The following is a 22,766-nucleotide window of genomic DNA, read 5'->3' as shown; positions in this document are numbered from 1 at the left end:
GAAAGTGCATCCAACTGGGCGCGCTTTCTACTGACATGTCAATGAACTGGGCGAACTTTCTGCATAATTGGCAGGAAAGCTCGTCCAGTTAGACACATATTCACACACTCTCCAAAATTAGCCTATTTCCCTAAATTTTGAAAACAAAAATCTATTTAGCCAATTAAAAAAATCGACATATATTTTTTAAATGATTTAACTTATAAGACATGGGCATAAGGCTGAAAGATTATTATTATTTTTTAATGTACCAATATAAGTGCAACTTTTAAATAATATCATTACTATTAAAAAAGTATTTCAATTTTCATATATTTTTACTGTGATCTATTTTGGTATTTAATTTTTTCCAGATTATTGTGATAAAAGAATTACATTTTATAAATGTTGAAGATATGTTATGTAATAAAAAATTGTTATTGGGATAAAAACGAAAAACTAAATAAACAAGATTGTTTTTAAAAATGTGTAAAAATATTGGTAATTCTTCAAATTACGTTGTTATTGGTTTGTTTATATGTGTAAAAATATTAATAATTCTTCAAAAATAATAAATTGGTATAAATGTCATCCTCCACTATTTAGACTATATTTTTGCGTCATAAAATATTAGTGTCACCCATCTCTCTCCTTCCACCTAAAAAAATATTTTTTTATACTAGTGCCACTCCATCTCTCTCCTCCACCCTTAGAAAATTATTTTTTAAAAAAAACATTATTTTGTAATGATGTTTTAATTATTATGTCAAAAAAATATAAGTGCTGTCCATCTCTCTCCTCCATCTGTTGAAATTGTTTCAAACACCCAATATTGGTTAATAATAGTATTAACATACTATTTCAGTATTTAATTTTTTAATTTTTATTAGACAGGTAAAAAGTCTATATATATAAATGTAAAAAGTTGAAAAAGTTTTTTGGGTCATTTTACTTTCTTCTTGTTAACTAATGTCGAAAAACTATTTTTTTTTAAATTTAAGCTTTGAAAATTTTATGTGTTGCCAAAATATTTAAAAGAAGTTTTCTTTTGAAATAAACTTTCAATTTTTCTTAAATTTTCTTTCTTAATATAATTCGGTACATATTTCTTTTCTATGTTTATTTTTGTAGGTTTTGCCTTATTTCACAATTTATTTTTTTAGTGTTAGAATGATTTTTCCAATGAATTTTACCCAATTTGCCTGAATTTGTAAAAGAACTTAACGAATGTCGCCTAACATATCGACGACACAAAAAAATCATTTTTTTTTTAAAAAGACACAGGTGTTGCCACATAGCTTGGTGACACAAAAAAAAAATCTACCACAGGAGCCACCAAGGAGAACGGCAACACCAAAAAATATACTGATTTTTTTTCTTTTTCTAACACGTTTTTTTTATCTAACACCATTTAAAAAAAAAGTTTATTTGATGCAGCCAAAGAGAACGACGACACCAAAAAAATTATTATTTTTTTAAAACTAGCCATCATTGGGTAATGATGAGGGCTGGTGCCGCCAATGAGAATGGTGGCAACGAGAGTCATTGTAGAAAATGGGTAATTTTCGTACAATATTTTACACCTAAGCTATTTTCATAATTAATCAATTATTTTGGGTCAATTTCGAATAAAATCCAATAATAAACCGAAAAAGTAGCATTGAAATATGTTAAATAACAATCAATATTAATTCTTGTGTTTTAATTTCATAATGATATTATTTTTGAAATTTCAAGTTTACAAAGGTTATGTTGTTAAAAGATTACGCATAAATGGGGTCGTAGTTGGCGGTGGTTATGCAAACACGACAACGAGTTTCTCATCAGAAGAGGATGCTTTATAAAACTCAAACATAAATACGAGAAAGAAAAACGCAGTGGTGTTTCAGTACAATTAAGTAATGCGTCTTATCCACCACCACTGAAAGCGGTGACCCCATTATTATAACCTATGACAACATTGGGGTGTAACATTTTATACTAACAAGGTCACCGTCTTCGATGAAGATGGACGACATGAGGCCCCTCGTGTTTTTCTTCCTCACACCTATGTTTGAGTTTTATGAAACATGCTATTCTGATGAGAAGACTTGTTGCTGTGCCTGCTTTAGCATCTTCAACTATGACCCTATTTATGTGTAATCCTTTGACATAATAACCTTTGTAAACTTGAAGTATTAGTTGCACTTCAACCCAAGACAATATAATCACCGTCAACTTGGACCTCAAGTTGCAAAGCGATCCCGGCTTCTCAGGTGATGGCGCCATACTCACACGGTAGGTGAAATTTGTAGGTTATTGAGCTCCATGACATCATCGTGAACCCAAACACAACTTAAAACTATATCTACGTCTCTCTCAAAGCGAGAGGGAAATAAATCTTTAAACCTAAAAATTTCAACACGCAAGGAAAAAAAAAAGAAAAATAATTTAGAGGAGATTGAGATATGGTGAGTAGGGGGATGAAGAAAGGGCGTTTATATAGGGGATGAGGTGGGTATAGAGGGAAAAAAATTATGCCAGGAATCTCAAGTTGTAGGGTTCAAAAGCAATCAATTTGGGTTGTTTGAAATGGCCAAAGAGAAATCACTCCTTGTAGGGGGCGTTTTCATCTGCATAGCAGTGAAAACGCTTCCTACAGGGGGCATTTTCCTCTGACATGTCAAACATATGGCTTGAAAACGCATCCTGTAGGAAGTGTTTTCACTGCCATGTCAAATGAAAATGCCCTATGCAATGAGTGTTTTCCTTTGACATGTCAAACATGAGCCTTGAAAATACATCCTGTAAGAAGCATTTTCACTGTCATGTCAGATGAAAACGCCCCATGCAAGAAGCATTTTCTCTTTGGCCATTTCAAACACAAAACTTGATTGCTTCTAAGCCCCTTTAACCCGAGATTCTCGAGATAAAAATGATCGAGGAAAATGTAGAAATCACATATGTCCTATTTTATCATCCTAACTCGAACAAATCGAATGAATTTTTTTTTTAGTTAATCGAGTTGACAAGTCTTATTTTATCATCCTAACTCGACTTGAAGTTTTTTTGAATCAAGTCAAGTGATATGAAATCCGAGTCGGGTTGAGTTGAATTGATTCGAGTGAAAGTATTCGAGTTAAATTAAAAATTAAACACGTCAAGTTAAAATCTTGTGCCAGTATAACTAGTTCCATATTAGAGCACATAAATGCTTTAGTATGATAAACTTTAATCGTTAATTAACTTGGTTAGGTCCCCAAAATTATTGTTCTAGAAAGTTTTTAATTTTTTAACTTTCTTTATACATTTTTAGAATTTTTTGAAATTTTTATAATTTTACATATAAAATTTTCTATTCAAAATTTTCTGAGTTATTCAAACTGTAAAATTTAACTTGAATTGTAAAATTTAAACTTACAACTTAATTGTTCATATAGGAATTTTTATTACTATTGAACCTCTACTAATTATTGAAAAAGTTATTATTAAAATAATACCACTAAAAAAAAACGCGCTATGTATGACACGTTTTTATTATCTCTCCTAACACGTGTCTTATGTAAAATATTTTCACTAATGTGATAGTTAAAATGCGCCTCCCAAAATCAACATAAATAGACAAAGTTTAAGAAAATTAACCTAAAATTTTAAATACATTTTCCTCAACCTTTTTATATAAATTTGCCTAAAATGGCCACCACCTGTATCCTGTAGACATGGTGATGGCAGACATCCTTGTCTGGCTCGAGCTCGATTCTCGATCTGTGTTTTTCACTCAATATATTTTTTTTCTAACACTTAATTCGTCATCAAATCAGTCATAAAAATATAATCCCAAATCAGCTCCATAATCGATAATAGAAGAAAATAGACAGGTAGAAAGCTAATGAGCAGCATTTTGAAGGCATTACAACCTCTCTTTAAATGGCCCTCACGTGCCATTAAAAACTGAATAGAAAGAAAATTACAAGTACAAGATAAAGGGTCAGACGAAATCCAATAAATTGAAAACTTAATCTCAAGTGAAAGAGTTGAAACCCTCGTTTTCACCGGAAAAGTCACCAACCTTTTAATTCACTTGCAATGGACTCACTTTTACTAACCTAAAACAACAATTCAAGCAATTCCGGAAAACCCAAAAAGTCCTTGGACCATCGAAATCCGATAACATCAGGAAGTAACTCAATAGTTTAATGAAATGTCAAAAGTCACACACACTGACACAAGAGGTCAATAAATAGTCCTTTGACATTTACCATGGTGAAAAGACCAAACAAAAACCAAACCAAAGACAGACACAGACACCATCTCAGATTTGCAGGTTTTTAAAGTCAGTCCCGTTTGTTTTTCTTCTAGTACCAAAAATGAAGATATGTTATGTGGGGAAAGCAACAAAGATCTTCATTTTCATAGTGACAGTGTTGGTGGTTTTGGGACTCGTCTTGGGACTCGGCCTGTTTCGTCACGCCCTCCAAAAGTCTCACAATTGTTCCGGCGACTCTTGCCCTTCTTCCATTGTCTTCCCCACTCCTAATACACCACCTTCCTCTTCCTCTTCCAACCCTCCTCCCCCTCCCCCTCCCTTCATTTGGTCTTCTAACCAGCCTCCCCCGCCTGCGTCCAATAACCCACCAACTGGCGACCTTACTCCTCCACCACAGCCTCCTAACACGAACCCAAATACCCCACCACAATTTCCTCCACCACCGCCTGCGTCAACTGCAGTCTTGGCTGCTCCACCCTACAATCAACCCACTCCGGTACTGGTGGCTCCAGGTCCTGTGCATGCTTAGATTAGGTGGTTAGTTTCGATTTTTTTTTTAAATCGCATGGCGTTTTCTTTGTTTATACTTCCCATTTTGTTGAATTAAATAGTGGTGAGATGATCAGATTTGAATTTAGATTTTGATGGATGTTCATTTTTTTTTTGTGTGTGTGTACAATACAAAAAAGAAAAATATTTTTCATCTATGATCTGTAATTGTGGATTTTTTGGGTTTGTTACCGACATTTGTAATTTTTGTGAATTTACTTATGCAACTGTCTGTCAAATTCTGCATTGCGTCTGCTAAAATGGTCCAAAAGAAGAAACGGTGTCGACTGGTTTGACTCCAATGTCTAATCCTAATCTAAAGTAATTAGGCATTTCTAACGTTAATTGGAGCAATTTTAGGTAACAATAGCCAAACGAGCCATTGTTGTAGATTAAGTTGGCCATCCAAACATGCCCTTAGTTATGTTTGAGTGGGGGGTGCTAATTGTCAATGTTGCAATCATGTCTTGTTGGTTGATAGAATTTATGGTTTCATCACGATTTTAAAATGTAACTTGAAAGTCACCATTAAAATACTGTTCCATAATAACTAATATTTTTAAAAATTAGTTAACTTTTGTTTTGATTTTATTTTACAAAGAACAAAAAGCCTGAACGTGATTTTGGTGGATAGTTACGTTTAGCTTTTGAAATTTGTATTCATTTATGAACAATTTTTCTCCAATCATTAGATAAAAAGATAAATATATTTTAGTGTTTTGTTACGATAGCATCAATCAATTAAAATTTAATCAATATATTTTTAAATAAGTTACATTCTTATAAAGAAATCTTATGTTCAAATTTTAAGTAAACTATAGAATTAGTCATCCAACAATTAGCATGTTTTTTGTTTTGGTCACCTAATTATGAAAATTTTCAATTTAGTTACTAATGTTTTGGATCATTTCTATTTTGGTCGTTTTTCATTAAATGGTTAACGATGGTGATGATGTGATCTTTTGTAATTGATATAATAACACATTTAGTCATCAATAATTATACATTATCAATTTAATTCTCAAACACATAATTAAATATAAGTATAATTACATTTAAACTCATATACTTAAATCTTGCTAAACTTATATGTGATAAACCCAAAACTCGAACCTCTCAAACTCAGTAAATTTGTAATTTTATAAACATTATTCATGATCTTGCTAATAACATTCTCAATAGAATAGCCCAAATTTTCTATGAAAACTAACAAATAAAAAAAACAATTTTCAAATCATCATCTTTTGCATCCTAATCAAATTTAAGAATAGTCTATTTTGTTTGCAATTTATTTTTAAAAAAAGTGTAATTTTTTGGATTTTCGATTTTTAACTTGAATTTTTAATTTTAATTTTTAAATACATATATTTTTATAATTTATAATTTATTTTATATTTAATAAATTATATAATTTTTATATATTTTCTTTAAAATTTTAAATGCTTTAAAAAAGATTGTGGCATCATCAATGTCTCATGTCACGACCTAAAAGTGCCATGTGTCTTATATTTAACATCATTACAAAAAAATACCAAAACTCTTGACGAAATAAAAATTTGAGTACCAACTTGGAATAGAAAAACTCTTAAGTACCAACTTGGAAAAATGTGTCAAGTTCGAGGACTAAATGCATATTTGAGCCTCATAATTATAATTAAATATAAACACATATAATGTTATTTATATAAATATATAAAAATAATATTATATATTTTACTTTTCATAATATATAATTTATATTTAATTATATGTGTCGAGAATTAAATTGATAGAATGTGTAAATATTAAAGACTAAATATTTTATCATATCAATTAGAAAATGACTATATTATCAATTTCGTTAACTATTTAATAGATAACAATCAAAATAAAAATAATGAGGAATTAACAAAACAACAGCATGTAGTATAACAACATTGTGAGTGATAGTTAAAAGAAGCTGAAAATTTAATGTTGGTGGAATTGGTCCCCATCACCATGTAAGAAAGTGGTAATAAGAAAGAGAGATTTATTGATCTCTAAATGTTCCAACTTAAGTAACCAAAATGAGGAAAAGCTGAGACAATAATGAAGAGCGTCCAAACATTATTGACTGAAGTGCAACAGAGAATTTTAGAAATTAAGGGTTAGACTGTCCCTTTCCCGCAAATGGAATCTCTACCATGTACGAGCACAATCGACAATCACAGCGCTTAAGGTACTCTAGAGTCTAAACCACCACATCGGTCTCGAATCAGTAAAAATTATAAGATAAAAAGAATCTAAGACTAATCTTTTGATTCATACAAGCAATTGCTTGCAGTTTCATCACATGAGTGGAGATCAATAATCCAATGAGACTTTGTAACACAATGCATTGTCAAAGAAAATCGACTCGTATTGGGGCCAAAGCCCAAGGTACAGAAGTTACCTTCCCACCCCTGTTTTTCCTGGGAAGGGTAATGGAATGGACCTCTTTCTTGTCTACATCACCAAATGTTAACTCAAAAGTTGTTTTTCTTTTATATAAATATGTAATTCAGTATTTACCTATTACTTCTTTATGATTAAAATTGTATAAAACTGTAATTCTATTTCATTTATATATTTTTAATAAGAAAATAATAAGTTAGATTTTTTTCTCATTTTCAAACTTTTCTCCATATTTAGTGACTCATCTTTTACATTAAAAAAATGAATTTTGACCTAAATCATTAAATATATATATTAAGTGCAATTATAACAGGAACCTGAACCAAGTGGGGACCTAAATTATCAAATGATTTATCTCTTTTTGTTTTTGTTTCATTTAGTGGCCTCCTTTTCTTTTTCTTTTTCTTTTTTAGCTCAATTGTTAGTTATTTTATTTTTTTAAACTTTTAAAAATCAAGTTCATCTATTTAATTATTTTAAAATAAACATAATTAACTTGTAATATGTTATATTTTTATAATAAAATTATTTAACATACTTGATTTTATATAATAAATTTTTATAATTTTTATACTAACAAGTAACAATAACAAATTTTAATTTTAATGAAAATATAATGAAAATATTTCATTATAATAAAATTTACTTAATATATATAATAAACTAATAATTTATATTGAGATCAATGTTTTTGGAATTGAACCATTGTTCTAACTGACAATACTAGCAATGCTTGAAATTTTCCTCTAAAGGTGAAGACGCTTGCAATCACCATTTTCTTGCGCTACTTGATGGGATCGAAAAAGTTATTTCATCAATCAAAATCAGTGTTTTCAAAACTAAACTTGGAATTGGTTAGGGGTATTGATTCGAAAATAAGAGTTGAATTGTTTAGCCCATAAACTGATATAGATAGATTGAGCAAAGCTAAAAAAAAACCAATTGAACATATTTTTCTCTTATTTGAAATTTTTTTATTAATTTTTATTAATTTATTTGATTGGACCGAATGAACTAATCAAATCATGAACTGGTGGCTCGACCACCGATCTAGTTCAAAAGAATGAAATAAACAAAAAGAAAATACATAAACGAAAAATACTTTTTTTGTCTTTTCTTGCCACATGTCAATTTTTAATAGGTTTTTTTTAAGACTTAATGATTCAACTAATGATCAATTAAAAGAGTAAAGGTACCAATTTGAAAAAAAAAATTTAAGTACGAAATAGAAAAAATACATAGTTTAGATATCAATTTGTAAGTTAATTTTCTTTTAAAATATACTTAACGGTTTAGCTAACCAGGATACAAATTTGGGAAATATGTAATTTACAAACGACTTGTGACTAAAACAAATTTAAATACAAAAATGATATAATTTAAGTACAAATTTATGGTTTAAACCTATAATAAAAATACAACCTTAAAAAGCTAACTTTGTTGGATTCCAAAGGATTCAGCTGCTTAAAAGACCACTAACATGTGGCGGAGCCTTAAAGGTTTTAAAAAATAAATTTAAATGTTAAAAAGTTTAAAAATAAAATAATAATAGCATTAATAACAACATTAGTTGTGACACCACAAAATCTCTAACTTTCATTAATAATAGTATTTCGAAAGATAAATAGTAAATTTTTAAAATAAAAAAATAAGAATTTATTAATTAAATAATGATAATAAAAATCAAATTTGACATTGTAAAAGAAAGTATGAATAATGAAATTTTAGCAAGGGTTAAAATGAAAATTTGTGAAAGATGAACTAAAAGTGTAAATTTACCATTTTAAAAAAGGAGAAAATTTAAGAAATATTTATTTTATGAATGTGACATGGATATGAATTGATAAGTAGAGTTGGAACATTGAGATATGGGCTAGATTGAAAAGTGGTGAAAAGTATAGGGATTAAAATGCATTTATCTCATTTTATAGATGAAGGACTTAAATGCAATTTTCTAAATTTTAGTAGATATTTGGAGACATAAGAATGATATTAGAATATTTAAATGTTGAGCTGTAAAGGAGAGAAAATCTATGGAAGTTAAGGAAGAAATCAGTTGAAGTTTGATTGGTTGGTAATTAAAGGATTAAATTGAAAGAAAAAGAAAATATGTAGAATTTTCTACATAAAACATGGGGCAAATGGAAAAAAAGCAAGCAGCAAAAAAAAATAAAAAAATAACAATAAAAGAAGGAAAGAAAAATAAGAAAAAGTCTAGAAAAAAGAATACAATTCTCCATCATTATAAATAGGTCCACCGGTAGAATTTTGGGAGAGGTTTTGTCATGTTTTTTTTTTCAAAATCATCTTTAGAAAATAAAAAATTCATTTGATTCAATTTGGTAATTTTCTCATTTTTAATATAAAATTTTTGAAATTTTCATAAAATTAAAGTGAGATTTCACACCAAAGTCTAATTCAAGAGTGTTTTTTCATATCAAACCAACTATAGAGGCTTGAAAAGGAAGATGGAAGTGAGAGAAAACATGGGTAAATTATTTAAATTATTATGATATATTTATTTAATTGTATAATTTATTGTGAAATTGCAAGAATTAAGTGTGCATAACTATTTTTTATCTTTAAAGTGATGGAAATATTATGTCTATCAAGTGAATGGTGAATGAATTTAAATGGATAATTGGAAGTAAGAAAGTGTGGGTGTTTTTGCTAAGAATATTTTAAATTAGAATTAATTATTATGAATGATGGAATTGTGCGTTTATTATGTTGAAAGTGGTAAATATTTATTTTGAATATTATTTGGATGAGTAAGTTAAAAATAATTTATTAAGTGATTAATTTGATAAAATTAAAGGACCAAATTATAAAATTTGGAAAGTTTATGTAGTAACTAAATTATATGATTATAATATATGAAAATTTAGAAAGTTGAGCATAAAATAGTAAAGTTGAAACTATAGAGGCTAAATTGTAAAGATTTCAAAACATGAGTGTTAAGACTAATTTATATGATTTGAGAATTTACAATTCTGCAAATAGAATATGAAAGTTTAATGGTTCGAAAATCAGGGACTAATTTGTGGAAAATTTGACAATTTTAGTTGTACGAACTAAATTATAAAATTTGGAAATTTTAGAAAATGGATTGTTTTGCAAAACTGTACAAAATAAGAAAATATGCTTTTAAGGATTAAATTGTAGAACAATGAAAATTTGGATTTCAAGGACTAAATAAAAAAACTATAAAACTCGAATTTTAGGGATAATTTTGTAAAAACTATAAATTTTGAGGAATAGGACTTGCCTTATCAATCCTGAAAACATTTAGTTTTAAATTTGGGCATAATAATTATATACTTGATTCCATGAAATATTTGATAAATAGTTATGTATAAAATTAAATAATAGAAATTTGAAATTAGTAAGTTAGATTGGTTATAATTTGAAATATTTGTTTAAGTTGTGTATACAAATTTAAGATGAATTAGTGAGAATAATTAAAATTAAATCTTAAGACTATTAAAAGTTTGGATGATGGATATATGTATAAATTTTAATACAAAATACAAAATTGAGTTTCAAAAGTTAAAATTGAGTCCAATAAGTAGTAAATTAAGTGTCTGAATGTTATGAAAAGTTTTGAAATTTTTAATGTGTCATTTTTTATTTGGATCTGTTATCGGATCGTATAAGGATTGCTACAATTTATACAGCTCCTTAAAAGACTTCTAACATGTGGTTCAACTTTAGAGGTTTTCAAAAATAATTTTAAATGCTAAAAGTTTAAAAATAAAAGATAAAGACAATATTTATTGTTAAACTAAACTTTAAATGGTAAATGTTTTGATATAACAAATATAACATTTTTGAATAAAACTTGTTTTTGAAATTAAACTTGATTTCAAAGTAAAATTTGTTTCAAAATATTTCTAAGAGATAAAATTTTAAATATAATCTTTCGAGACACTTAGAAAATATTTTGGAAGTTCTTCAAAACAATAAACAATTTGCAAACATTTTTGAACAAGTTAAAATGCTCTCAGGGGTCAAAGTATTGATGCCCTCTATAAGGTATCGATAACGATTTGAGCTTCGAAGTTTAGAGAAACTGAGCAAAAATCCAAAGTGTCGATACCTCTAACCAAGTATCGATACCTTGCAAAAGTTATCGATACCCACGTATGATATTGATGCCAATTTGAGCTTTTGTTTTACAAAAAAGATTGAGCACAAATACAAAGTATCGATACCTTCATAAAAGTATCAATACCTTGCAAAATTTATTGATACCCTCCCCTGGTATCAATACCATTTTAAGGTTCGATATTTTGAAAATTAAACAAGAAATTGCCCGAGTATCGATACTCTCACCAAGGTATCGATACCTCATTGCAAGTATCAATATTTCGTCTATTGTACAATACTATAGGCTTTAACAGTCATTAAATTTAGGCATTAAGTGCCCAAAGTATCGATACCCCTTCAAAGGTAACGATACATGTTGCTGCAAGAGACATTAATGCACTAGTTCTTACATATCCAATCGCTCTATTCAATTTCCCACTTACCCTAACGGTTGAAAATCAATTAGGAGGTATAAATACCAACTTCCAAAGCCTCTACAACAATAACAAAGATTAAAAAAGATCAATAGCTTCAAGATACATAAAAAATTCAATATCAACCTTTTGTGCTTTTCTTCATTTTTTTCCTACAAGCACTTGTAAGCAATTCTTTGTGTTTTACCAGCTCAAGCGTTTTTATTGTATGAGTGTTTAATTGGCAAACATCTTAATTTTGAATGATTGTTTCTTTGTTTGCTCATTTGTTTACTCTTTCGAAAGGGTTTAAGTATTAAGATTTAGGTAGAAATTTTAAGGGAGTTGTAACGTTAAACCTTGTCTTCAAAGGTTGAATCAAATTAGTGAATTTGAGAAAATCCTTTGTGATGGAAAGCTAAGGTAATGGAATAGGTAATTGAGGCTGAGCCACTTTAAATTCTTGTATTCATTGTTTCAGATTTTCTTGTCTTGCTTCCATAATTTTTTAAAAGGACTCGCCCTCTCTTAGCTATTTACATTGATTGATCGAGCAACAATTAGTATCAGAGCTAATTTTTAAAAAAGGTTTAACAATCAAGAGAAGATCCTTGAAGAAGATTAAACAATCATCAACACACTCTATAAAGAATTACGTCACTTCCAAGTCAATTTTTGATTGAAAAATCTCAATCTATGTCAAAGCATCCATACTTCAATTGAGCCAACTACTCTTATTAGAAGGTGTTTATAAGGTTCTTCATTCAAGCCAATGATCTTGCGGCTTGGAATATCATTATGGATGGTCTTTCTATCCCTCAAAAACAACAATGAGAATTTTTGGTGCCAAAAAGCAAGAAAGAGTGGAATGAGAAAGATAGGAGTACTCAACTAAATGTCAAGGCCATGCATACATTATTTTGTACACTTGGTCTCGATGAATACAATAGGGAGTCATATTGTTCCAATAACAAGGAGATATGGGACAAGCTAGAGTCACTTATGAGAGTACAAGCCAAGTAAGAAGTCTAAAGTTGGAATTCTCACTCTCAATTATGAAACCTTCAAAATGAAGCCCGATGAGAATATTAATAATGTTTGATAGCTTTACAATAATCATAAATGGGCTCACAATAATGAAAAATTTGTGAGAAAAATGCTAAGAAACTTACCAAAGTATTGGGAAGTTAAGGTGATCGCCATAGAAGAAGCAAAGAATTTGGAAACACTTTCGCTAGATGAGCTTATTAGTTCTTTGCTTACTCATGAGATGAAACTCAAAGAAAGGGGAGAAGAGGAGAAGGTTGAAAGGAAAAAGATCAATATTGTCCTCAAATCCACTACAAACGAAGAAAGCGAATCGAACAATGAAGTGGATGAGGATAAAGAAATGGCCATGTTTGCTAAAAGATTCAAAAGATTCATGAAATCAAATAAGGGAAGAAGGTTTCAAAGAAAGGAAGGATTAAAACTTGAATCCACCAAAGATAAAGATCCCATAATTTGCTATGAGTGCAAAAAGCCGAGAAATATCAAATTTGATCGTCCCCAATGGAAGAAAAAATGGTCAAGTAAACGAAAACACAATGCGATTATTGCTACTTTGAATGATGAAAACATATTCGTTTCTGAATGTAACATATTTCTTTAACTTTATTATTTCTATCTATTTATATTCATTTTATTTTTTATGCAATTCATTTCTAGTTTCAACGAGCTAGCAGAAGGACCAATTAAACATATATAATTAGGGCTTAAGCGATTTATAATTAAGTTTCAAAATTTCTCCTATTAATTATAAACTCATTTAGTCATGAAGTCATTCCACTATAGTATCATAACTGAACTCTCCCTGATTACATATCATTACGGAAGCTACTAACCAGTGTTCGTCTTATGACTTTGTCATAAGTGTATTACTCTCATAAGATATCCTTAATTGTTTTAGGATAAATTTATTCTCCCAATATGATCCCATTTTATCTCATGGTAATCATTATATATTCCTTCATGAAAAGTCAATTACTATCAAATAGTAACTAAGTCATTTATCACAAAGACAAACTACCAGTCGCCACGTTTACTTTTCATCTATTATGTAATGCTAATGAGAGGATATCATTTATCCATTTCTTGGTCTATGAATTCTACAATTGTGAATGATGCTACATACTGCAAAAGTAATATACCCAACGCACCAACTTTCAGTTTCTTATCTATTTGAACTCAGGTTTTTACTTACATCAAAGAATACGAGTCACGCATACTATGAATGTAACGACCCAAATTTCAGTGATATCGGAATAGTGATTTGAAATCACTAAATCTGACATGTGAGTTTAGATATTAGTAAGTAAATGTTAAGTGTGGTTTTAGAAATAATTTTGAATTAAATGAAATTATGTAGTATAGGAAGTTGTAGATAAAACAGAATAAAAACGAGGTATCGAGACCTCGAATTCATAAATCGAGCCATAAATATTTTTAAAAATATTTATGGAGTGTAAATAAGTTAGCATTAAGTTTTCGTTAGAAAATTTTAAAGTTTGGATAGTCAATTAATTAAAAATGACTAAATTGAAAAAGGTACAAAACTTGATAAAATGATTAAATGGATCAAATGTTAAATGAGGGAGGACTTAAAAGGCAAATTAGCCTAAAGGGAATGGATGAGGCGGCATAAGCAAGAAAAAAATCTGGAATCAGGTGAACTAAGGGTAAAATGGTAAATTTCATAAAATTAAATAAATAAATTGAAATTGAAAGAGATTTCTAGGCCATTCTTCTCATAATTTCGGCCAGACAACCATGGGAGAGAGCTTTTAAGCTGGTTTTGCACAATTTCACTGCATGTGAGTTTATTTCTTGTCCTTTTCTTATATTTTTTGTATTTTTAAGACTTTTGCAATTAGGTCCAATCATCTAATTCATTAGTTTTTGATTTGGTGGGTGAAATTGGAAGTTACCCTGGCTGAGTAAGGGCAGTATATGATGAATTATTATGAAATTGAAGTTCTAATTTCATATTAAGGTTGTTTTATTAAGTCATTTTGATTTAGGACCTAATTGTGAAAAAGTTGTGAATTAAATCTTAGTGTTGAAATTCAGAATATCAAAGGTTGTGAAATAATTTATAATGATAAAATAAAATGTTAATTGAGAAAAAAATTAGTTCAATTGATGGGTGAAATGAGCAGGGACTAAATTGTAAAAACTATAAATTTTGGGGTAAAAGTGCAATTTTGAAATTTGAACAGCATAAATTGTGAAGTGAAATAGAAGTCAAATAAATGCTAATGAGTAGAAATACTTTATATTATAGATCAAGAATCCAAAGAAGAACGAGAAAAAGAAAAAGTTGCGGAATAGTCCCTAAATTTCAATATCTTCTACAAATCAGCCAGGTAAGTTCATATGTAAATGTTGGTAACATAGTTATTATTTTAAATATTTTTATGTTATTTAAATGATATGATAATTATTATGAAATATTATACTCGTGATAATTATTTGATAATATGTCAAATTATGTGATATACTTGGAAAATGTGAAATACTACCGAGTATCGGTATCAGCATTCCGTAGGAGATGGTTGAGACACATGATTGGGAAAAAGGTCCCGTTGAACCTTAGGAATGGATTAGGATACAAGTGACATGTCACTAGGATATTTGGGCATCCGAACTTGTTGAGTTGAGTCCGAGTTCACTTATGGATGCGAATGTCGGAACTCGTTGAGTTGAGTCGGAGTTCGAGAGATGTAACTAGGCATCCGAGCTCGTTGAGTTGAGTCCGAGTTCACTTATAGATGCGAACGCCCGAGCTCGTTGAGTTGAGTCCGAGTTCGCTTATGGGCGGGTTACATGGTAGCTTGGCTACATATGTGGCACTTATGTGCAAACTTTCCATGTATCCGAATTATATTCCGATGTGTTCAACGGGTAAAATTCTACTCAAATGGAGGAATACTAGAGATGAAAGGGACGTATTGGTAAGTGTCGTGAAATGAATACTTTGAACAAGTTTGTACTTAACCCTCGGGTTGAAAACTCGACATAACAACAATATGGTAAGATTGTAAATGAAAATGTTATATGAATGTCTCGGTGATGATTATGAGAATGATGTTTTATGTTTGCTTATATAGTTGTGTTACTTGCTATTTGCATGTGAACTTACTAAGCATTTATGCTTACTCCCTCCTTTTCATTCCTTGTAGTTTTGACAAGCCAGCTCGGAAATCAGGAACGGTCAGAGGCTCGCTCACACTATCCGTGTATCATCTTGGTATAACGGTTTGTATATTTTGAGCATGGCATGTATAGCATTATAATCATTTTGTGTATATAGTCTTATGATATGGTTATTGAGTGGTATGGAAATGCTTGATAATGATTAGCTGTTGGAATGGCTAATCAAAGACATATTTGGTGTTATGTATGCCTAAATGCTAGTTATTCCATGGAAATCATGAAATAGGTAAAATTTACCATAAAATAGATTAAGAAAGCAGCAGTGACATGAGTTTGAAAAATCATTAAAAATAGTAGAGATATAATTAGATGATGAATAAAATATGGAATTAAAGAATTATGAGTCTATTTTCATATGAATGGAACAAAACAGTATATGATTATATTTTATGAGATGTTTAAATTTTTGTGAAACAGGGCCAGAGCGATTTCTAGATCCCTGTTCGACTTTGGAAATTCACCATAAATTGTACAAAGATAATTAGAAGTCATGCTTTATATTTGAGTCTAGTTTTATTAGAAACAAACGGCATAGTCATTGAAACTCATGCAGGAGATATCGATTCATAATACATGAGGTCGAGCGGTCAAACCCTGAAACAGGGATACTTTAACTAATAAACTGTACTAATTGGCCGAAAAAATTCTAGAAAAAATTAGTAAATAGATATATGAGTCTAGTTTAAGGAAAAATTTACGAATTGGATTTGAGTTTGAACTCGAGATATGAATTTTAAGCAATCAGTGACGCAGCTTGGACAGCTTGTCCGAATTTGTTTAAGTGCTTAAATAAGTTTAGTAATGCCTCGTGCTCGACTCCGGCGACGGTCTCGGGTAAGGGGGCGTTACAATGAATGCCACAAGTGAATAAATCCATAATCAGATTTAATATCTATTCTACTTGGGTCATGTTCGATGTACTATCAGTCTAGTTAGCGACATCTATGTCTCTATTTTCTAGGAGTCATCTACTCCGATACTCATGACGAATCATCTCCCAAACTGGACTTGATAGACATCATATTAGTCATCGGTTTGCTTATTTTCGATTAAACTAAGGACATTTTTTAGGTTCATCTACTAATATAAGTTGTCTTTCCGTATTATGATCCAACTACGTAATCCTGCTTAGTATTAGTTAAACATTAGATAATCAGTGAGCCAATATTTTCTTCCATTTTGCTTTGCACGTAAAAATCATTGAGGACAGTATACAAGGGTATTTATGAATATTTTTATTAAACTAAGTTGTTTGAAAAAATACAAGTGTATATAGACAAAAACACTACACTTGGGGCATTAGATATAACATATAGTTACTTAAGGACCTATTATGTTGAGTTGTAATGTTGTAGTATATGGAAGGAAGTATATAACTTAAGCTATATACAATCTTAATAACTCATATTTTTGATTCACTATAATATGACAATGATGATGAGCTTTTTTTTTATGTGTGCTCAATATTTATTTTGTTAAAGTTTATGTTTATCATATTAAGCCAAGTAGGAGATTGTAAGATTTTTTAACTCAATTTATGGACCAAGTAAGTTTAAAATCATGTGGCCCAATTTAAAGGGATTAAGATTTTTACTTTTAATAGAAATTAAATTCTATCCATTAATTCAGTTATTTGGTTGTCGTACCGAATTAAAAGCTGATCATTATAAATTGATCCTTCCTCTACTTATTAAGGTTACACATACAAAATTACACATTAAAAATTACAGCCTCCATCACTTAGGATTTGTGTGATTAAGGGAAAAGGAAAAATAGAGAAATCAATTTATTGAGTGTTCTTTTTCATCAAGCTTAAGAGTCAACTCAATTTCTATCTTAGATATTTCTTAAATTTATGAAAATCATATTATTTTAAAAATACTAAAATAATTATTTATGCAATCTTAAGAATTTGATTTGCATAATTTTTTAAATATAATAGATTTTTCACAATCTTCACCAAAAAAAAAAAACATAAAAGTCGCCATGCAAGCTAGCCGACACCACTTGAGTAAAGCTTCTAAGGAGGAAGGCAAAGACCTAACCCAAGGTCAAATATTTTTTTTTTCAAATTTAACCCCCACCACATAAAAAAAATGGCCGATAACTGACGGACAGGACAACAGAGTTGTCAAGTAGAAGTGACGATTGACTGCTTAATAGCCAAAGAATCAGCCGCCATGTAAGCTTTTCAAACCTAATGGCTCTTAGCTAAAAGGATCGACAATGGCTAGTTGGAGAGGTTGGAGAGGACGTTTTTGAGATCCCAACGATGGGATGGAGAACATAGTGAGAAGAGGCTATGAAGCCACGATCCAATAGTAAAAAATCTAGATCAAAGGAAAAAACTCAAAAGAAGAGAGGTGAAAATTATGGTATTTGGAAATATAAAAACACAAACAAATTAGAGAATCTGAAATGAGAGTCAAGGGCTTTAAAAGAGGAAGGGAAAAGTCTCGATCCGGGGAAAGAAAGCTAGCAACGAAGAGCAATAGTGAAGACTCAAAGGTTTGCATGTGTACTTATCTTTGAAGTAAACATGACTAATGTGTGGATCGGAGTTTGTTCCATGGCCTGAGCCTATCAACTCAAGATTCTAAAAAGACATCAATGATTTGACATCCTTTATCTCTATCAAAATTTAAAAGACGTAACTATAAGTAGTGATGAGCAAAACTCGATCCGACTAAAAAAAATTGAAAAAAATTCGAATTTTGAGTTAAACAAATTGAGTTATTCAAGTCAACTCAAAGTTTTTTTTTCAAATTTCGAGTTTGAATCAAGTTGAGTTTTCGAATTCGAATAACTCAAATAATTCGAATAAACTGAATATCAAACTATAATATTTTACATTTTTACGACATCCCCCTCCTTATCATCGGTAAAAGAAGATCCTTCAGTCCCCAAGAACTACCCACCCATCTCGCCGACGACCGCCACTCATTGCGAGAGACTCCACCGCTCACGACGTCATTGGTCATCAAAATCTGCATGGATACAGTCAAGCATCCAACGCTTGTTTTTATCATCATCCTTGACCTCAACTTCCATAATGAAACTGTAAACAGTCCGAACTCGAAAATCAACGCTCTTCTTCCATAGCAAACAAAGACCACCTGCTAATCCCCGAGGAGGAACATGAACCCCCCAAACCTTTTTACTTTTTCCTCAATTTTTACTTATTTTCACTTCTCCCCCCAAACTTTTACTCTCCTCCTATCTCAACCTCCTTATCTACCTAAAATCCATTTCTCACCATTTTTTTTAATATTTTCCCTCCAAAATTTTACTTTTCCATTTACTTTCCCTCAAAATTTTACTCCCCAAAACCCTCCACACTTTTTATTTTCCCCTAAAATTATTACTCCTATCCACTTCCCCTCTAAAGTTTTTACTCCCATCCCATCCCACCTCCAATCTACCCTAAACCCACCCCTCACCTCATTTTTTTTTAATATTTTCTCTCCAAATTTTTGTTCCCCCTATTTACTTTCCCTCAAAATTTTACTTCCCCAAAACTTTTTATTCCCCCCCCTAAACTTTTACTTCTCACCCTTTACTCCCAAATAAAAATCAAAATCATCCAAAAAATCTCTAAACTTAAATAGTAATAATTTTATTTATATCTACTATTTATATTATTAAATTAAATTTCACATTTTGTATTATTTATATTATTGAACTGTTTAATCATATTGAATATTTATATTAAAATTGAATTATTAATGATGCCATAAAATATTTGTGTTAAAATTTTATGTTGGTATCAATTTCATATTTTATCTTTAAAATAACTTTTATTAAAAAGTCACATTTTTACATTTAATATATTTTTAATTTCAAAATACATAGTGATAAGGATCTCAAGATAATTGAAGCAACTAAGCAAGCAAAGAAGCTAACCCATATATAAAATATTAATAAATAAATTATGATGTGATGAAAGTTAATAACAAATTTAATTACGGTGGACAAATCTTATTACGGTGGGTGACAGTGGTTACAAGGACTCAAAATTATTTTTAAATTTTTAACTTGAACAAATATATTCAATTCGAATTCCATCTCATTCGACTCGATTCGAGAAAATTTCAAATCGAGTTAGGATGATAAAATATGATTCGTCAACTTGATTAACTCGAAATTTTTTCTAAAACAATTTGATTTGATTCGATCGAACGCTCACCTCTAACAGTAAGTCCTTATGGGCATTGAGCAATGTTGCTTCTTCAATAACACCACTGCCTATTCCTTCCGTTGTTGCAAGTGGCAGTGTAATCAACATACAAGCCAACCTTGTGGAATTTTTTCTCATTCTTTTTCGACCTTGCTTGTTTTTTGGTTATAACAAATGATATAAGCAATAAATCTTTTATGGTAATCATCTCTGCTTTTCCATTTTGTATAATATATAAAAAATGTTAGGTGTAGAATCAATGAATTGTTGTCTTCCAACGCAAACTATTCAACTCTTGAACAAAAATCATTGTTATAATTATTTTAAAATATAAACTAAAAAGATATAATTATTATAATAATAAATTTCTCAACTTTTCAATTGACTTGTCACTTTGCTTAATTCTCAACTTACATTTATATTCCTTGATTACCAACATGCAAACTACTCTAATCTCCGTACGGTTGCTTGTTTGCTTAATATTCTTGTGGTCTTTGCTCTATTTTTACAATGTTAATGCATGTGAAGCTCGGATAATTTATTAGCAATTTTCATAGTTTTATATTACTATAAGAGGATGTTTATTTTATAGAATATTGTAAGATTAATGTAGATAATAGATTTATTGAAATGGAAGATTATTTTGTATATTATATTACTCAATTTAGTTTATTTGGTTAAATTATATAATATTTTTTTGTTTGATTGATTGAATATGTTTAGAGTTTGAGTACATAACTAAACTTGAAAGAGTTTGAAAAATAAATATTAAACTTGAATATTCAATTACTAAGCTCGACTCTAACTTGTTTTTTAATTATGTAATATATAATTTTATTTTCTTTATATATAGGATTATATATATTATGTATGCACATAAAATATATTCTTTTGTAGCAACTATTACTTTTTTTAGATAATGAAATTTAAGTAACTTGTAAAGAGAAAAAAAGGGCAAAATACAACATTTATCATGTAAAGGAGGGTGTGACATTTTATTCAAGGGGGAAGTCAGGGGCTGGCTGGGCCTGGTCCCTCTTAAAATGTAAAATATTATTTTAGGTTCTTAAATTTTAAAAATTTTTAAATTAATAAAAGTAAAATTATATTTTAGTCCCCTTAAAATTATAAAAATTTAATTTAATCTTTTATAAATTATAAAGATATAAACTATAAAAAATTAAAATTTTATCTGCCCCTTAAAATTTTTCCTAACTTCGCCCCTGATTTTCTTCATTATTTTCGCATGAGTTAAGAGTTTGGTGTGTTTTGGGAATGGTTCCCACAGATATCGCAGTTTGGAGGAAGAAGAATATAGAAATGGCATGTTGTCATTATTCCTCGTCATATATGGAGCATAAAATGGGTTTAACTGCTACTGACCCTGCCCATTAACAACGTTATTTTGCAAAATTATGTAGTAAATTGTTAAGAATCCATTACACAAATAAGCAAGGCAACTGAGTAGATAACCGAAAGCATTCCACAACAATAAAATTATTTGAAGAACCTTGAAAAGAAAGGAATCGGCTTAGAGAGCCAAAAGCACCATCAACACAAGGCCAAACCCCAATGTAAGACATGTTCGGAAACTGCTCTTGTTAGCTGATGATGCAGGTGGAGAAGCAAGAGTGGGTGATTCAGCTGAAGGCGCATCAGGGGATAAGGGACTGCCAGGAGCTGATTCTGGGGTATTTGCAGGTGAGGGAGAAGTTTCCGGAGCCGGAGATGCAGATGGCGGAGAGGAAGGAGAAGGAGATGCCGATGGCGGAGAGGAAGGAGAAGGAGATGCCGATGGTGGCGTAGACGTGGCTAATGTATCGATTTCAATCTGCATTCCTTGGCTACAGTGTCCAAGTGTTCCACAGATGAAGTATCGCTTTCCTGGAGAAGTAAGGGGTATGACTGTGTTGCCATCGGTATATGTCTGAAGAGGGCTACTCGTCTGGCAGGAGTCATGGTCTGCCTTCGTAACTTCAAGCACATCATGGTTCGGAGTGTACTGAAAAACTGCAGATAATCGGTAAAACTCATTAAGAATGCACCATATGTTTCTACACAATTATGCATGCAGCTAGTACATTATTGTATGTATGTATTGACGTAATGATATATAACTTACTCAGATTATCGCCTACTGCAAATGTTTGAGATGCAACCCAAGATTGTAGGTCAGTGCTTGTATCCCAGCCACCACTCGCACCTCCAACTGTGTGATTTGCTGCCATGGCGAGTTCCATGAACATGCCTATGGCTGTCAAACAAACTAATGTTCGGAGCACTGCCATTTTCCTGGCTATGAAAGGTTATGATTGGAGTAAAAAAGTATGAAACTGAGATCCAATATGTGGGGTTGGAAGAAAGATCAATTGTTTATATACAGCAAAATGAAGACCGCGAAATGCATTTTCTCAGAAGGAAGATGCCTTTTGTTTATTATTATTTCCTTGTTGGAGTTGGTTTAATTAACAGGACGACTGGCAAATGCCAGCTTGTATTTTTCCAGGATACCAAAAAACTTTCATTTGTTAATAAATTAATAATATTTTTCGTCCATTCTTACAACTTTAACCATTTTTGTTACGGATTATGCGTGGATTATTGTCGGGATTAAAAGATATTCTACCAGCAACTAATAATTGATGAT

General features: G+C 30.3%; 2 protein-coding genes across 2 annotated transcripts; one reads left to right on the top strand and one right to left on the bottom strand.

Annotated features, from left to right (window-relative positions):
- Nucleotides 1-4,325: 4,325 nt before the first annotated feature.
- On the top strand, nt 4,326-4,754 carry LOC108478071 (uncharacterized). The gene has a single exon (XM_017780503.1). It carries the CDS (start codon nt 4,326-4,328, stop codon nt 4,752-4,754), a length of 429 nt encoding a protein of 142 aa, XP_017635992.1.
- A 16,682-nt stretch (nt 4,755-21,436) lies between these two features.
- Nucleotides 21,437-22,538, bottom strand: LOC108478863 (uclacyanin 1). The gene is made up of 2 exons (XM_017781320.2): nt 22,242-22,538; nt 21,437-22,129 (listed from the first exon to the last, which is right to left on the bottom strand). Exons 1-2 carry the CDS (start codon nt 22,405-22,407, stop codon nt 21,651-21,653), a joined length of 645 nt encoding a protein of 214 aa, XP_017636809.1. The 5' UTR covers nt 22,408-22,538; the 3' UTR covers nt 21,437-21,650.
- Between the last annotated feature and the right edge of the window lie 228 nt (nt 22,539-22,766).

This window comes from Gossypium arboreum, chromosome 12 (genome assembly GCF_025698485.1).
Source record: "Gossypium arboreum isolate Shixiya-1 chromosome 12, ASM2569848v2, whole genome shotgun sequence".
Taxonomy (NCBI): domain Eukaryota; kingdom Viridiplantae; phylum Streptophyta; class Magnoliopsida; order Malvales; family Malvaceae; genus Gossypium; species Gossypium arboreum.
The sequence above is the reverse complement of the archived record's forward strand: the minus strand, read 5'-3'. Positions and strand labels throughout refer to the sequence as shown.

Coding starts and splice junctions, on each gene's coding strand:
- LOC108478071 (XM_017780503.1), top strand. CDS start 4,326: ATGAAGATATGTTATGTGGGGAAAGCAACAAAGATCTTCATTTTCATA.
- LOC108478863 (XM_017781320.2), bottom strand. CDS start 22,407: ATGGCAGTGCTCCGAACATTAGTTTGTTTGACAGCCATAGGCATGTTC. Junction 22,130..22,241: donor TGCAGTAGGCGATAATCTGA/GTAAGTTATATA, acceptor GATTATCTGCAG/TTTTTCAGTACACTCCGAAC.